General features: G+C 37.8%; 1 protein-coding gene across 1 annotated transcript; it reads right to left on the bottom strand.

Annotated features, from left to right (window-relative positions):
* Positions 1-14,825: 14,825 nt before the first annotated feature.
* On the bottom strand, positions 14,826-18,187 carry LOC107818783 (methylesterase 10). Its single transcript, XM_016644833.2, has 3 exons — positions 17,711-18,187; positions 16,673-16,810; positions 14,826-15,241 (listed from the first exon to the last, which is right to left on the bottom strand). Exons 1-3 carry the CDS (start codon positions 18,077-18,079, stop codon positions 14,960-14,962), a joined length of 789 nt encoding a protein of 262 aa, XP_016500319.1. The 5' UTR covers positions 18,080-18,187; the 3' UTR covers positions 14,826-14,959.
* Between the last annotated feature and the right edge of the window lie 489 nt (positions 18,188-18,676).

The raw sequence follows: 18,676 nt of genomic DNA, 5'->3' as shown, positions 1-18,676 counted from the left end.
AACTGAAGCAGCAACCATAGTCTGTGAACCCCTCTGGACCTTGTGAAATCCGTAGAGCTTAGGTAGTCTGTGGAGGTGCACCCTTCCTGAGTCTGGGGCAGTCCTCACCATATACCTGGTGTCACCACACTCGAAACAAGCTCTCAGTGGGTGTGGTTACTGAAACTAACTCTGGCCTGGTCGGCTGGACTGACCGCTGAAGGCACCTCGAGTTGGAGGTGCACTAGAAAGTGGTTGTGCATAGTGGGAAACTTGAGACCTAGAAATAGCCGAAGCTAAGCAAAGTGTGCAACTTGAATGAATTGGATGGCTCACATAGCCTCTACCTTGACGGGTTGTAGCTACAGCGTGGCCACCACTAAATCCTCTAGTACCTCGATGCCAAAGGATCTCCCTCCTCTCTCTCTCTCTCTCTCTCTCTCTCTCTCTCTCTCTCTCTCTCTCTCTCTCTCAGTTCTGCATACCCTCCAACCTCCGTGCGATCTCCACCACCTACTGAAATGGAGTATCCATCTCAATCTCTCGAGCCATGCTGAATCTAATAACATAGTTGAGCCCCTCGATGAATATGTGACTCGTTCTCAGACTATAGCGACCAAAGCAGGCACATGTCGGGATAACTCACTAAACCTGAGGGAATACTGCGACACTAACATGGTACTCTGGCGTAGATACTCAAACTCTATACACCATGCATCCCGAAGGGTCTGGGGAACAAACTTTCTCAAGAACATCTCTGAAAACTGAGCCCAAGTGAGTGAAGCTGCAGCAGCTGGGCTACCATCCTCGTAAGCCTGCCACTACCTGTAGGCATCTCCGAATACCCGAAATGTAGTAAAGGCAACTCTGCTCGTCTTCACAATAACAGATCTACTCGTCTTCACAATACCCAAGGTGCAGAGAATACGGTGACACTTCTCTAGAAAAACATGTGCATCCTCAGTAGTTGTCTCTCTATACGTAGGAGGGTGGTACTTCTTGAAACTCTCAAGTTTTAGATACTCCTCCTTAGATACCTCTGCCCTAACCTCGGACTGAACTGTGATAACAGGCTGCACTGGTATAAACCCCCAGGACCTGATCAGCATGGACCTGTTGCTCTAGAGTGTATGTCGCGGGAGTCTCGACTCCTCCCCCAGCCTAAGACGTAGCTGGTGCAAGGGGAATCAATCCCTCATAATCTAGAGTGTCGAACATGCTCAAAACTTATGTTAGGGTCTCTTGAAGTCCAGGGGCAACAACAGGCGCCTTCGGTGCTTGTCCCCCAACTGGAGCTACTGGTGGCTCCTCAGTCGCTGCTCGGGCAGGTGCTCTGGCTGCACCACGTTCTCCTCCTCGACCTCTACCCCGGCCCCGGCCCCAGCCTCTCACGGCTCTAGCAGGGGGAGCGGGTGTTTGATCTCCCGATCTAGAGTGTGTGTCCTCACCATCTGTGAGAGAATAGAATGACAAAAACTCATATTTTGAAATCGACAAGTTCACACGATAAGGGATCAAAGAAGTGGAATTTTTCTAACATTTCCATAGCCTCTCAAAGATAAGTACAGACGTCTCCGTACTGATCCGCAAGACTCTACTAAACTTGCTTATGACTTGTAGCACCTATGAATCTAGAGCTCTAATACCAACTTATCACGACCCTAAAATCCCACTGAAGGTAATCGTGATGGAACCTAGTCTCTAAGACTAGGTAAGCCTGACATTCACGAATAACTTAATAGAAATAAGGAACTAAGATAGTAAAATAAACCGATAAAGCTCGTAATAACTCCAAACCAAAAACATCACAAACAATATCCCAAAACCGGTGGAACTGAGTCATAAGCTCTACAAAAATAATCTAAAAACCTCGAATACAACACTGTCTGAGTAGAAGATAAACAATAGTAAAAGTAATGACTGAAGGTGACTCTGAGGCCTGCGAGTGTCGAGCAAGTATACCTTGAAGCCTCAGAAAATAGTTGTATGATCACTGGCGTCCGGCACGAGCAGATGTACCTGGATCTGCACAAATATATGCAGAAACGTAGTATGAGCACACCACAACGGTACCGTGTAAGTATTAAAACTAACCTCGGTAGAGTAGTGACAAGGATAGGTCAAGACACCTACTAGGATAAGAAAAAATGAACAAAGTATAGTGTAGTTAAATAATGGATGACGAAGAAATGAATGAGAATAAAGCAATTCAATAATGTAAGCTGACAACAAGTAAGGCAAATGAAGAGATAACCAAAATTGTTCAACCAACAAGCCTATTTAACATAGAATGTACAACAAGGATCACAACCGAGGAACCACGCCTCATATCCACATTTCAAAATTCAAAATCACAACCTTTTCTTTTACCGCCGCGTGAGCCTTACATTTATAAATTTTGCAAACATTTTTTCCGAAATAGCTACACGCACTTTAGCCCCCTTATGTCGCCGCGTGGCTTCAAGTAATTCCCTTTAGCAACACGTGCATAAATCACATCTTATGTTGCCGCATGAACATTAACCCCTATCCTTATATCGCCGCATGCGCATCAACATCACAATACAATAATAACTTGCACCACAAGTTCCCATATGCTACAACTTGCCAAAATCAACAATACCTAAGTTACCACAACACATCTAGCCCATGGCTCAATCGCAATGTGAACAAGAATCTCAATAATAACAAAATGAATGAGAATTACTCAACAAGGAAAGACATCTCAATAATCAACAACTTCAACCTCAATATGATAATAGCTTTCATAACGTCAACTTCAATAACTCAAAATGAAGGTATTTTCACGAAATGAAAATTTCGAATTTAAATGTACAACATAAGCTTAACAACGAAAGAGATGTTATGAAATAGTATCTACATTTAAATGCATGGAATAACTCAACACGAAAAGACATCATATAATAACAACTTCAAATAAGAATAATTCAACAATAAAGGAGGTAACATGACAATAAGAGAGAAAACAAAGGCAATTAAGGTATATAAGAGCATGTTTAACAATAAGGTATAGAGCATGTGATAACAACATCAAGTAAAGCATGTAAGAGCAATTTAACAATGGAAGATATAACAAGATATTATAATTTCTAATTAAATGCATGATAGAGCCTAAGAGTCTAGTTCGGTCAAAATACCACACATAAGCTCGTGTACACACAAGTCACCTCGTGTATACATCTTTCACATAATTCAAATAACACAAACCAACCCAAGTCCTAAGGGGTATTTTTTTCACTCAAAGTTAGACAAGATATTTATCTCAAACAAACCAAGTCAATCCCCTAATAAGCCTTTTCCACGTAAATCTAACTCCGGACGGCTCGAATCTAGCTAAAATAACTTAATAACATAAATACAAACCAAAAAAAATAATTCTGGATAATAAAGTTTCAATCTTAAAGAAAATCAAAAAGTCAATCTCGAGCACGCACCTCGAAAATCGTCCAAACTTATAAAATCCGAACACCCATTCCGATACGAGTCCAACTATCACGACCCAAAATCCAACTAGTCGTGATGGCACCTAACCCAACCCGCTAGCTAAGCAAATTACCAACTATCCAATTCCAATGAAATTAATAAGGCAATTAATTAAAAGAAAATAGATAAAACCAATACATTTCCCCAAGAACTTGTAGTACAAATCATGAGCTTCTAAGAATAGAATTTACAAAACTGATATGAAATAATACATCATATGTTCGAAATGTACATGAACAGACTGTTATAAATCTAAGGCTACCATGAACAACGGGCAGCTACAACCGGAACGCAGGTACATCTTCAAATCCAGCTCCCAACACACAGAGCAACATCAGCAGCCAACATCTGCACGCAAGGTGAAGAAGCGTAGTATGAGTACAACCGACCCCATGTACTCAATAAGTAACAAACCTAGCCTTAGGTTGAAAGTAGTGACGAGCTTGTACCAAGGTCGGGTCCAAAACCAATAGCACATAACAGTCCATAACCACGTAAAGCAAATAATACAAGAAGTAACTCAGAAATAAAATGCTCAGCTAAATCATGATTTCAAAAAAAATAGTTTTTCCTTTCAAGTACATCAGTGAAAACCCAAATCGTTTAGCAAAGTTGCCAAAAATATGAATAAGTATGAAAACAATAATTTTCCCAAAAATTCTTTCAATAATAAATGAGATGTTTCATTTTCTTTCCAGATAACTCGTGTAAAACAAAAGCATCACTATGCCCATCTGTCAACATGTGTGAGAAATCATGAATGATGTGATACTGTACAGCATGAGGAAAATATATTTTTATGCATGTATGTCATGTGTGCATGTCAATGCGATGCAACTCAGTGATAAAATCATATGCATACTCTCAGAGTATCATTTCATTCAGTCCTCCCAGTCACTCAGTTTTCCAAGTCACTCGGTCATCCCAATTGCTCGGCACTCGGCACTCGCACTCAGTAGGTATCTGCGCTCACTGGGGGTGTGTACAGACTCCGGAGGGGCTCCTTCAGCCCAAGCGCTATAATCTGCATGGACAACTCACGTGTTGCACGGACAACACACGGGCTATAGTATCAATATATGTATCTGCACGGACAACTCACATACTATAATAAAGTCTATAAGGCCTGCTGCAGGCAGGCAGCCCCGATTCACATAATAATAAAGTATATAAAGCCAATATGGTCTGCTGCGGCATGCAGCCCGATCCCATAATTATCCTCACAATCAGGCCCTTGACCTCACTCAGTCACCAATCTCTCCGGTCTCTCTCTCATGGGCTCACAATGTCATACAAATAGCCCGAAAATGATGATATGATGTATCAATAAATAACAACAGAGACTGAGATATGATATGTAATGACATGAATATGACTGAGTATGAATTTGCAATTTAAAACAAATAATTCAAAGCAATATGACCTCTGTGGTTCCCAATAATACTGGCACATAGCCTCAACATGATTTTTAATATGATTCTCAACTCAATTTCTTTAACATAAAACTACATAGATATGCCAAGATTATTTGACTACAAAATTCCACGGAAACAATTATGTCACAATTTTCATGGTGCACGCCCACACGTCCGTCACCTAGCATGTTCCTCCTAACAATTCACATAATATATATATTCATACATATATTCAGTGTTCATACCCTCAGATCCAAGATTAGAAGAGTTACTTACCTCGAACAAGCCGAATCCAATGTCGAGCAAGCTAAACAATGCTCCATAAATTCCATTCTGCACGTAATAACTTCCGAACGGCTCGAATCTAGTCACAATTAATTTGATTCAGTCAACCCAAATTATAGGAATTTATTCCATATCAAAGTACTAATTTTTCCACAAAATCCGAAATTACACTCAAAAATCACCCGTGGGGCCCACGTCTCGGAACCCGACAAAAGTTTTAAAATATGAACGTCCATCCAACCATGAGTCCAACCATACAAATTTCACCAAATTTCGACATCAACTCGACCCTCAAATCTTCAATTAAAGTCATTGAAAATTTTTACCATTGCAACCCAATCTTTACCCATTTGAACTCAACAATATTTCCATAAACCTTATTGATATGTATAAATAATACTATTACACCCAAGAATCATACTCTTAATCACCCATCTTTACCCAAACTCGAAATTGAAGACTAGGGGTTAGAACCTTACTTCTTGGGTGAAGATCTTGTGATATTTCCTTATTGGATTTCAAAGCTTGAACAAGATATTGATGAACAAAGCACTTGAGCTTCTTCCTCTCTCTAGAACACTCTCCCTTCTCTCTAAAAATGTCAGATTTTTGCTCCAAAATGAGTCCCAAAGCCTATTTATCAAAATGGGGTCGGGCTATTAAAATAAAATAATTAACCCTCCGAAAGCAGGTCTGCGGTCGCATAATGGACCGCAGAATGGGTATGCGGGTCGCAAAATGGTCACAAAAATCAGTACCCAGAACTGGGCTGTTCTGGTCCATTCTACGACCAGTTTGCGGTCGCAGAAGCACTTTCGCGATCGCAGAATTATTCTCCGATCGCAGAATTGTCGCAGAATCTCAATTTTTCCAGCCTTTGGTAATTTAGTCATAACTTCTTGTAGGAATGTCCAAATGACGAACGGTTTGAAGCGTTAGTAACTAGACTCAAAGATCTTTCATTTTAAAGGTAATACACCATATAACACTTCGTATCATGAGATGTATGCTCATTTGAAGTTAGATTTTATGCGAACTCATTGAAACTTTAGTCTATTATGAAATTTCCAAGTTCTACATTCGATGCTGAAACCTATCGAATCAAGTCCGATTGATCTCAAATTTGTGCACACAAGGCATATATGACATAACGGACCTATTCCAATTTTCGGAATCAGATTCCAACCCCGATATCAAAAAGTCAATCCCCCGGTGAAACTTTCCAAAAATTCAACTTTTGCCATTTCAAGTCTAATTCTACTACGGACCTCCAAATAATTTTCCGGACACGCTCCTAAGTCCAAAATAATTATACGGAGCTATTGAAATTATCAGAATTCAATTCCAAGGTCGTTTACACATAAGTGGATATCCGGTCAACTTTTCCAACTTAAGTTTTCAATTATGAGGCTAAGTGTCTCATTTCACTCTGAAATCCTTCCGGACCCGAACCAACTAACTCGATAAGTCATAAATCAACTGTAAGGCATATATTGAGCAGTAAATGGGGGAACGGGGCTGTGATACTCAAAACGACCTGTCGGGTCGTTACATTCTCCCCCACTTAAACATACGTTCGTCCTCGAACGTGCCGAGAGTTGTTCTTAACCTTCAAATCTCTATTCCACCTTACTACGCACATACCTGGGGGGTGATCTCACGTCACCGTATTCTATATAGGCCTGACCACACAACATAACTGAAAATCATTAATTTAACCTTAGCCCAAAAACCATAGAGCCAATTTTCTAACATCCAAAATTCTTTTCAAGACCCGAATCTCACATCTACACATTGAATAAGTCTGAACAAGTTTTATCTAGCCATAACCATAATCCCAAATATAATCACATAACATATTACACAACTCGCATACTCGTAGCACCATTTCTGATCATAGTAACTACTCAAAACCAACCAAGTACTAGTATAAAACCCTGCATTCAACAAAACCTCATTCTGAAACCTTCGTACACTGCCAATTATGAAAGAAACAATCAAAAACTCATAACCACTCATCAGATCAACTAGCCATGGAGCCTCTCGCCCAAACCAGAACCATAATCCTCTCCTAAGCCGACTTTCAATATTATCCTCCCGAATATACCATAATCAAGCCTGATAGTAGCCATTCTAGGTCCAATGACCTTATATTATTAAACACCACTATCCCACAGACACGCCACATCAATATAACTCAAGCCACAACTGTGCAATCTGTGTACCCAAATATGGGAGATGTCTCAAGGAAGAGAACTATATTGCAAGTTCAACAAGCACCACCACAACCGCAATGTTACAACCAACTCCTCAAATTTCGTGAAGAGGATAACCGTAGGTGCATGTGCACAATTGTAGAGGAAGGAAATTAATAGATTAGATAAATTATTATAGAAATAGAATTCCCACACACGGCACAGACAACTCACGTACCAATAATATGAATCGCCCGGCATGGTCACAGGCCTCCAATCCCAGCACTAAAATTACTAACAGATCTTCCATTCATGATAATCCCATGAGGAATACTTTCATAATTCTTCCGTGCCACAAAGCAATAATTTGAATATCAGCAGTCTATCAACCAGGTGAGTACTGCAATACCGATGAACATCCGTAAGTCAAAACACAATGCGCCTTCTGAAATGAGCACCCTTATCAGGAATTACCGAGCAGTTATAACATTCATCGAAATATTTGAAATTGACCATGCTGTCCAACATTCGTTACCTTCTCTTTAAGACTGAACTGTAGCCTTGTACATGTGAATCCTTATCCCGCACAACACACTATATCTATTATGCCATCATGTGACAAGCACAAGAATCCCATTATCAACTCTGAGTCACCAGCAAATTACATACCTGGTTAGTTAGAAACCTTTTTCTTGCTTCCTTCCAGGAGGAAATCACAATACACAACACGTTTCCTACACCAGTAGAAAAAATCCAATTCAAACCATGGTAGAAACCATCAAGAAAACTTTGAAATCTATCTGCACATAACCAAGCTATTAGAACTAAATTCCTCTAACTCGAGCAAACCACGTAGGTCACCAAACCCAAGAATATTGCCACTAAAACATCTGTAGAGCCTCACCACATCATAATTATCCCTATAAATACCACAACCGAAACACCCACTCTGAAAATACCTTTTTTGAGTCTAAGGGAGTTTCATTCACCTTCCTGAAACCGAAATATAAAATCCATAAAAATGCCACAAGTCTCGACACCATCCAACTTAAATCTCAGATTTTAGCCACAAACAAATCCGCCAAAGATTCTCAATTGTTACATATTAATCTCGAATCCATTAGAACATTCTCGAGAGTCACCCCCTTTGTTCAAATCCACATTACACCGCCCAAATGGGCCAAAAGACACATGCCACATTAGAACAACAACACTCAAAGAAGTAACTCTACTTTAATACCACCTATTAAAAACATACTTCGCGCGCACTACATCATTCACAAATAGCAACTCAATCATCCCACGATTTTCATATACTCATAAGTGCAATATAACCCGTATCCAGAAATTTCCTTATTCGAGTCATCCTCGATCTCAACTTCTACAAGTCATAACAAACCCACCAGTATGCCTCGGCCTAAAACTAAACCTTTACATATAACCATGAAATTGAATTATCAATAGCAGGCACCCACACTTGGCTCAAAGCCATAGATTAAAACATTCCATAACTCATAATACCAATACTCTATTACTGCCATAATACCACAATCAGTTCAACGAAACTTCTTCTCAAACTCATGCAACGCCAACCATAAAAATACCCCAAATCATCTGCTAAGCTCGCAATCATTTTCTTAACACTCAAGTCAACTTTCTCAGTCAGATTCAAATTCAAATCTCCACACATACGCCATGCTGGATGAAAAGAAACTCTCCACTCACATATAAGGAACATACCTACGTAGATTACTCCGCAGGGGATAACCCACATACTTAGCCTCAAATTGGTATCTTGTTATACCCTTTCGCAGTCACAATTATTACGTAATCACTTAATCTTTCTAAGTACAAACTTATTAACAAGACATGAGAATTTAGTTTGTCCCAGAATTTAACAACGTGAAAGATCTTTCAAAACATTTATACTCGAGACTGTACATTACATCAAATCGAAAATCAAGCACACAACGGCCTTTCATTTATATTTCAAGGAAACACTTCTCGTCATATTCAAATCGGCTTAACACATCCTGCGGTCACATCATACCCATCAAACAGCCATTCCACCGCTCATCGAGCCACAAATTCCACTCGTAGGGTCATTACCGGACATATGAGTCCAATTGTACAAGCTACAACTGAAGCTACCGAGCTTAAGCTACGGTCTAACCATGGCCTCAAGTCCTCTAGACTGGCCCATCACCAAAACACAGAATACTCACCTCGAACCTCGTTCATGGAATTACAAGCCGGCGATGCACAGCTGATACCGAGCGCTCATGTGCGCATACGAATGTGTGGAAGGAATTCAAAGAGTTATATTTCAAGCTGAATCAATTTCGCACGATAAATAAAGAAAGATGGGAAATTATCCTAAATGCCCTGTAGCCTCTCAAAGATAAGTATGAACGTCATCATACCGATCCGCAAGACTCTACTAGACACTTGCTCATGACTTATAGAACCTATGAACCTAGAGCTCTGATACCACCTTGTCACGACCCAAAATCCAACTAGTCGTGATGGCACCTAACCCAACCCGCTAGCTAAGCCAATTACCAATTATCCAATTCCAATGAAATTAATAAGGCAATTAATTAAAAGAACATAGATAAAACCAATACATTTTCCTAAGAACTTGTAGTACAAATCATGAGCTTCTAAGAATAGAATTTACAAAACTGATATGAAATAATACATCATCTATTCGAAATGTACATGAACATATTGTTATAAATCTAAGGCTACCATGAACAAGGGGCAGCTACAACCGGAATGCAGGTACATTTTCAAATCCAGCTCCCAACAAACAGAGCAACATCAGCAGCCAACATCTGCACGCAAGGTGCAGAAGTTTAGTATGAGTACAACCGACCCCATGTACTCAATAAGTAACAAACCTAGACTTAGGTTGAAAGTAGTGACGAGCTTGTACCAAGGTCGGGTCCAAAACCAATAGTCCACAACAGTCCATAACCACGTAAAGCAACTAATACAAGAAGTAAGTCAGAGATAAAATGCTCAGCTAAATCATGATTGTTTTTTAAAATATATTTTCCTTTCAAGTACATCAGTGAAAACCCAAATCGTTTATAGAAGTTGCCAAAAATATGAATAAGTTTGAAAACAATAATTTTTTCAAAAATCCTTTCAATAATAAATGAGATATTTCATTTTCTTTCCAAATAACCCGTGTAAAACAAATGCATCACTACGCCCATCTGTCAACATGTGTGAGAAATCATGAATGATGTGATATTGTATAGCATGAGAAAAAATATATCTCTATGCCTGTATGTCATGTGTGCATGTCAATGCGATGCAACTCAGTGATAAAATCATATGCATACTCTCAGAGTATCATTTCACTCAGTCCTCCCAGTCACTCAGTTCTCCCAGTCACTCAGTCCTCCCAATCGCTCGACACTCGCACTCAGTAGGTACATACACTTACTGGGGGTGTGTATAGACTCCGGAGGGGCTCCTTTAGCCCAAGCGCTATAATCTGCACGGATAACTCACGTGCTATAGTATCAATATCTGTATCTGCATGGACAACTCACGTGCTATAATAAAGCCTATAAGGCCTGCTACAGGCGAGCAGCCCCGATCCACATAATAATAAAGTATATAAAGCCAATATGGCCTGCTGCGGCGTGCAGCCCGATCCCATAATTATCCTTACAATCAGGCCCTCTGCCTCACTCAGTCATCAATCTCTCCAGTCTCTCTCTCATGGGCTCACAATGTCATAAATATAGCTCGAAAATGATGATATGATGTATCAATAAATAACAACAGAGACTGAGATATGATATGTAATGACATGATTATGATTGAGTATGAATTTTCAATTTAAAACAAATAATTCACACCAATATGACCTATGTGGGTCCCAATAATACTGGCACATAGCCTCAACATAATTTTTAATATGATTCTCAGCTCAATTTCTTTAACATAAAACTACATAGAAAATGCCAAGATTATTTGACTACAAAATTCCACGAAAATAATTATGTCACAATTTTCATGGTGCACGCCCACATGCCCATCACCTAGCATGTGCGTCACCTCCCAAAAATTCACATAATACATATATTCAGTGTTCATACCTTCAGCTCCAAGATTAGAAGTGTTACTTACCTCGAACAAGCCGAATCCAATGTCGAGAAAGCTAAACAATGCTCCAGAAATTCCATTCTGTGCATAACAACTTCCGAACGGCTCGAATCTAGTCACAATTAATTTGATTCAGTCAACCCAAATTATAGGAATTTATTCCATATCAAAATACTAATTTTTCCACAAAATCCGAAATTACATTTAAAAATCGCCCGTGGGGCCCACGTCTCGGAACCCGACAAAAGTTACAAAATATGAATGCCCATCCAACCATACAAATTTCACCAAATTCCGACATCAACTCGACCCTCAAATCTTCAATTAAAGTCATTGAAGATTTTTACCATTTTCAACCCAATCTTTACCCATCTGAACTCAACAATCTTTCCATAAAACTTTATTGATATGTATAAATAATACTATTACACCCAAGAATCATACTCTTAATCACCCATCTTTACCCAAACTCAAAATTGAAGACCAGAGGTTAGAACTTTACCTCTTGGGTTAAGATCTTGTGATATTTTCTTGTTGGATTTTAAAGCTTGAACAAGATCTTGATGAACAAAGCACTTTAGCTTCTTCCTCTCTCGAGAACACTCTCCTTTCTCTCTAAAAATGTCAGTTTTTTGCTCCAAAATGAGTCCCCAAGCCTATTTATTAAAATGGGGTCGGGTTATAAATATAGAAAAATTAACCCTCCGAAAGCAGGTCTGCAGTCGCATAATGGATCGCAGAATAGGTATGCGGGTCGCAAAATGATCGCAAAAATCGGTGCCCAGAACTGGACTGTTCTGGTCCATTCTGCGACCAGTTTGCGGTCGCAGAAGCACTTTCGCGATCGCAAAATTGTCGCATAATCTCATTTTTTCCAGCCTTTGATAATTTGGTCATAACTTCTTGTAGGAATGTCAAAATGACGAACGGTTTGAAGCGTTAGTAACTAGACTCAAAGATATTTTATTTTATAGGTAATACACCATATAACACTTTGTATCATGAGAGTTATGCTCATTTATAGTTAGGTCTTGTGCGAACTCACTTGAAACTTTAGTCTATTATGAAATTTCCAACTTCTACATTCGATGCCGAAACCTATCGATTCAAGTCCGATTGACCTCAAATTTTGCACACAAGTCATATATGACATAACGGACCTATTCCAATTTCCGAAATCGTATTCCAACCCTGATATCAAAAAGTCAATCCCCCGGTCAAACTTTCCAAAAATTTAACTTTTGTCATTTCAATCCTAATTCTACTACAGACTTCCAAATAATTTTTCGAACACGCTCCTAAGTCCAAAATAACTATACGGAGCTATTGGAATCATCAGAATTCAATTCCGAAGTCGTTTACATATAAGTGAATAGCCGGTCAACTTTTCCAACTTAAGTTTTCAATTATGAGACTAAGTGTCTTATTTCACTCCGAAATCCTTTCGGGCCCGAACCAACTAGCCCGATAAGTCATAAATCAACTGTAAGGCATAAATTGAGTAGTAAATGGAGGAACGGGAATGTGATACTCAAAATGACCGGTCGGATCGTTACACCAACCATACAAAAATTATCCAATTCTGACCTCAAATCGATCTTCAAATCCCTAAATTATGGTTTAGAATTATTTTTAAAAAAATTCCTAATTTTTCCAAATCAAATCACTAATTAAATGATAAAAACAATGATGAAATCATTAATAATAAACAAATCTGAGTCAAAAACACCTATCCCGATCCAATCTTAAAAATTCCCTCCAAAATAGCCCGAAACCGAGCTCTCTAACTCAAAATGTGGAAAATAAAATAAACCTTCGTTTCAATCCTTCTTCTACCCAAGCCTTCCGCTTCTGTGCTCAAATTGTCGCATCCGCGACTCCGCATCTGCATAAATATCATCATAGACGCAACTACACTAAAACCCAGCAATTTTCGCTTTTGTGAAGATAGGGCGCATTTGGGCTTCCGCTTCTGTGAAAAATGACTGCACCTGCAATTTTAAGTCAACAAACCAAATTCCGCTTCTGCGGAAGAAATCCGCATCTGCGATTGCGCACCTGCACACGATCGTCCGCACTTGTGAACCCAGCTTCCCAGCCCAAATCTTGCATCTGCGGCTCAGATGCCGCTTTTGCGGTGCCGCACCTGCAGCCCAACTATCGCAGGTGCAATTGCACCAGACTCTAGCATTCTCATCAATTCCTTCTAAGTGCCAAAAGGTCTAAACTCAAACCGATACACACCCGGGCCCCAGGGACCCCGTCTGAATATACCATCAAGTTTTAAAATATAACACGAACCTACTCGAGACCTTAAATCACATCAAACAACATCAAATCTACTAATCGCACCCCAATTTAAGCCTATTGAATCAATGAATATTCAACTTCTAGAACTAATGCTGAATCACATCAAACCAACTACGAATGAGCTCAAATTTTGTGTGTAAGTCCAAAATGACACAACGGACTTATACGAACTCTCGGAACCGTAATCCGAAGTCGATATCGATATAGTCAACTTTCGATCAAACCTATCAACCTTCCAAACCTTCTACTTTCTAACTTCCGCCAAAAGGCACCAAAGCAACCAACAAACCTCTAATTCAACATCCGGCCATACGCTTAAATCCAAAATCACCATACGAAACTATTGGAACTATCAAAACTTCATTCTGGAGTCGTCTACACAAAAATAAAACCCCATCAACTCTTCCTACTTAAGCTTTCAACCTTGGGACTAAGTGTCTTAATTCACTCCGAAACTCACCCGAAGCCAAACCAAGCATCCCGGTAAGTTACATAACCACAAATTAACATAGAAGAAATGATAAATAGGGGAACGAGGCTACAATACTCAAAACGACCATTCGGATCGTTATAGCCACCCACATTGTTAGAGTATTATGGCAACCGAATCCCGCAACTAGCTTCTTCTTCTAGTGCACAGCGCCCCGCACCATCACTTCAGCGATCTCCATACTCGTCCCGCCTAACCTGGGCTCTGATACCCGTTGTTGGGCTCAACCAGTCCAAAGACACTCTTAACATAGTGTGATATTGTCCGCTTTGGGCTAAGCCCGTACGGTTTTCCCCAAAATGCCTCGCACCATTAAGAGATCCCTACACCTTACATGTAGGCTCCCAATCTTTTCAGCTACCAATGTGGGACTTTTGTTCACACATCCAATACTCAAAATATACTGCATCATCAGCAAGAAAATACAATCATACTATTTTCTCATTCTCTTTTTTTAGCAAGAAGGAAAATTAATATATAATCTATATACTTTAATTACAATAAAGGCATTGAAGACCTATATGAGGAATGATACATTTTTTTTTCATTGAGCTAATTAAATATGATCAACATTTATTTAATTTTTGGAACTTACTTTTTGAAAAAGAAAATTTAAAACTTTATACTCACTATAAGGGTATTTAAAAAAAGTTAATTCAATGATAATTGTCAGCAATTTCCTGCAGACAGAGAGAAAGCTTCTTAGGTTGGGATATCATGACCATATGGCCAGCTTTGGCAATGGATTTGACTTCATTTGGAGGGCTCTTCTGAATATTATATATTTGGAATTCTTCTTCCATGATTGAATCATCTTGGCACAACACGTAAACTCTTCTCACCGACCCATATTTCTCTTGTGTCAGCAGCCCTTCCTTTGACATATCTTCTGTGAAAAACTTACCTGGTCTTATCAACATTTTTGCCAATTCCAAGTCCTGAGTTGACAAAATAGCAAGTCTCTCAAGAAAATTTTAAATTTTTAGCTACATGCAACCTTTAAAATTTCAGAAATTACACTGATATCTTCTTCATATACTGGTATATAAATAGCTACTTCCTCCGTCCAGACTTTATGTGACAATGACACAATTCGTAGTACAGGCTTAAAAATATCTAATTTTCGATGTGACTTCGGACTTAAAATCTTCGAATTCTTTAAAATAAAATTTATATATTTAAAAATATATATAAAGTTCTATAAGTCACAATAATTAACATTTTAAAATATTTAAAAAGCATATAAAAAAATTACTACCAAAGAAAAACTTTTTTAACTTTTTAAATAGTAATTGTGTCACATAAAATGAGAGAAGTAAAAGGTTTTACAGAAAGAAAGAAAGAACAGTTTAATTCTTCCTAACCATTTGTTTTATTTTTAGTTTGAGACATCAACAGCATTTAAAAGATTGATTAAAGATACATATGATCTGAAAAATTATTTGGGTTCGATCGAACTCGTAAGTCGTAACCGACACTCTAGCTTCGTCCTTCGTATAATGCATGCAATTACAAGAAGCTGACCCGGCTCCATGAGTTTGTCAATAGTAGCAAATTCAGCATTAATAAATTCTTAGCATTTGAGGGGTGTCTCTCTTTGCCTGATTAGTGAATGTCAATTTCTCAAAACATTGTCGTACGTAGTTAGTATCGGTCGTTAGATTCCCACTTCTCTATCAGTTGTACGAGGGGTCAGTTTCGTTGGGAAATAAGTTGTCCCATAATTAATTATATCGAGATTAGTTATCGTGGAATTTGTTATTTTATCCTCTTATAGGGATTAAAAAACACTACAATCTCGGAATAACTAATCTCAGAATTAATTATACCACGATTTTATCCTAGCCAAATATGGGATAAACTCATCTCAAATTTAATCCCGGAATTAATTATCTCTTATCCCTCGTACCAAACGAGCCCTTATTAGTTTAATTTGACACGTTTTTTGTTGCAATGCATCATATAGTCATCGATAGGTTATTCTCGTATATGTTTAATATATGTGCATTAATAGTACAAATTAATTTTACTACATCAATTAAACTAACATGATGATATGAGTTAAATTTAAAAGAAAGTAGTGAGGATTCATATAGTCGATTTTCAATTCGATTGGGACTGAGACTTTGTTATTATCGTTGTACCAATTAAAATAGCATACAAGAAAATGTAATTATCTATAATAAGTCTAATGTGATAATTTAGAAAATAAAATAAATGGAATACTTTCACAGAAAAAATTATTGATAGCGTATTTTTTTTTATATTATTATTTTAGTATAAAAGTTAAATCAAGTTAAGAAGGACAGGCATTAAATCCTTAAAATTAAAGCAAATGCATGTACATAGTAGACAATTAAGAAAATAACCTCTGTTTGGCAATGTTTGTAAAGGTTAGCTTGCATGTATTGTGAGCCAAAAATAGCTGATGTTGGTGGATTTTCCATTCCTTGGTCGAATGTCAAATGACAATCTATGAGTGACTCCATTGAAGTCCTCCTAAAGAACTGCAATGTAACCCCAAAAATTTGGCGAAAAACAAAATCAACAATATTTCATTCATCAATTATAAAGCAAGAAAAGAATATGCATGAAATTTCCCTAGAAAAGATAGACATGTAAAATAATCTTGAATAAGAAGTGTATTTTAAATGTTGTAACAAATTACTCTTTTCACTTTTTTCGATTACTAGTCTCATTGATGGTTATCTATAACTACCTTCTTTTGACATGATAGACTGTAAAACAATAGACATGTAAAATGCCTCTTGAATAAGAAATGTAGTTTAACATGTAAAAAGTTACTGTCTTATTTTTCATATTACTTCCACTTATTGTAGGTTATTTGAAACTATTCTTACGTGATCTAATAGTATAAAAACTTTATACTATATAGAAATTAAAAATATTATTAGGTGGATCCGCCCATAAGGAATATTAGATGGCCCGCGATCCTATTATTAATTATTCCTCCGCGTAAGACTCTAGAGCTATCCTATATTTTATTTTATTTTTTCAAACCCCCGTACGATCTATAGTGTTTTCACACTTCCCTCCAGCGTGACTCGAACTCAGGACCCAACGGTCGTGGGTGGAGTTACTTTGACCATCTGAGCAAGCCTCAATTGTCTAGAGCTATCCTATATAAAAACACCGTTAAGGTATTTACGAAGAGGCTTTCCATCATAATAGAACGGCTAAAGTTCAAAGGAATTTTTTGCATCTAGGAGATTTTTAAGCTGTGAACAAAGGGAATCATTTGCTTCATGAGAATTCCCCACTGCAAGTGACACAAGTGATTGCTGCAAATCCATTTTCGCTAAGAATAAAACACTAAGTCTCCTAAACTAATATTTACATTTTATAATAGTACTACAAGGTTTAAACTCAAAATGAATGCAAAATACCTCTTGAATAAGAAGTGCAGGCGGATCTTTATGATTGGGCATATAAGCAGTAATGAAAACTGCTGCTGAGATTTTCTGAGGGAAAGCTTCCATTGCAAGAGAAATGCAAAGGCCCCCATAACTATGACCCACCAAAATAACCTTTTCATCATGAGGCAAAGAGACCATAAAATCTATCAATGGCTTAACGTAATCTGATATCGAAACAATTTCTTTGAGTTGTTTCATATTAACCCCAGAAGCACCAAGGTCTAAAGAAGAAACTTTGTGATCAGCCTTTTGCAAAAGGTTGACAAGTTTGTACCAGCACCAAGCGCCAAGGCAAAATCCATGAACTAGAACGAAATGCTTCTTCAAAATTTTCTCCATATTGTAACTTCTTAATTGAGGAACGTTTAGTAGTGTCACGGAGAGGAGAAAAAGCTTCTTAAAAGCAAGACAACAAAGACTTAACTAAAGGCGGGACATAATGAAAGAGAAAGATCCATAAAGATAATATTTATATTAGTTGAAAATATATTTTATTCTTGATAGAGAACTTTTAATATTATTATAATATTAGAATTATAATTGAGCTGGAGAAGTGAGGATATATATAGCTAGTCACCCAAACTTATAAGACTAAAATATATTCTCTCCGTTTATGTGGCAATATTTTATATTTAGTCTGTTTCAAAAAATAATAATAATTTGTTCGTAATTGTTAATAATTTAACTTTAAACTTTTATTTTTATCTGTAATGAGATAATTTATAATCACCAAAATATCTACGGTTTATTCGATATCATACCATAAGTTTCAAAAGTTATTTGTTTTTAAAATTTCATACCTATTCAAACTTTGACACGTAAAGTAGAAGAAGCAACAAAGGAGGTTATTCAAATGGTCAGTATCCCATTTACAACTTTAGGGTCTTGGATTCGTCATCAAAGAAAATAAAAAAGAGTAGAAAAAGCCGTTATTGT

This window comes from Nicotiana tabacum, chromosome 14, assembly GCF_000715075.1.
Source record: "Nicotiana tabacum cultivar K326 chromosome 14, ASM71507v2, whole genome shotgun sequence".
In the NCBI taxonomy this organism is placed as follows: Eukaryota; Viridiplantae; Streptophyta; class Magnoliopsida; order Solanales; family Solanaceae; genus Nicotiana; species Nicotiana tabacum.
The sequence above is the reverse complement of the archived record's forward strand: the minus strand, read 5'-3'. Positions and strand labels throughout refer to the sequence as shown.

Excerpts from the sequence above, each read along its gene's own strand:
- LOC107818783 (XM_016644833.2), bottom strand. The coding sequence starts at position 18,079 with ATGGAGAAAATTTTGAAGAAGCATTTCGTTCTAGTTCATGGATTTTGC. Across the intron at positions 16,811-17,710 it reads CTGCACTTCTTATTCAAGAG|TTCTTTAGGAGGACTTCAAT; the intron begins GTATTTTGCATT and ends GTTACATTGCAG. Across the intron at positions 15,242-16,672 it reads ACAAACATTGCCAAACAGAG|GACTTGGAATTGGCAAAAAT; the intron begins GTTATTTTCTTA and ends TTGTCAACTCAG.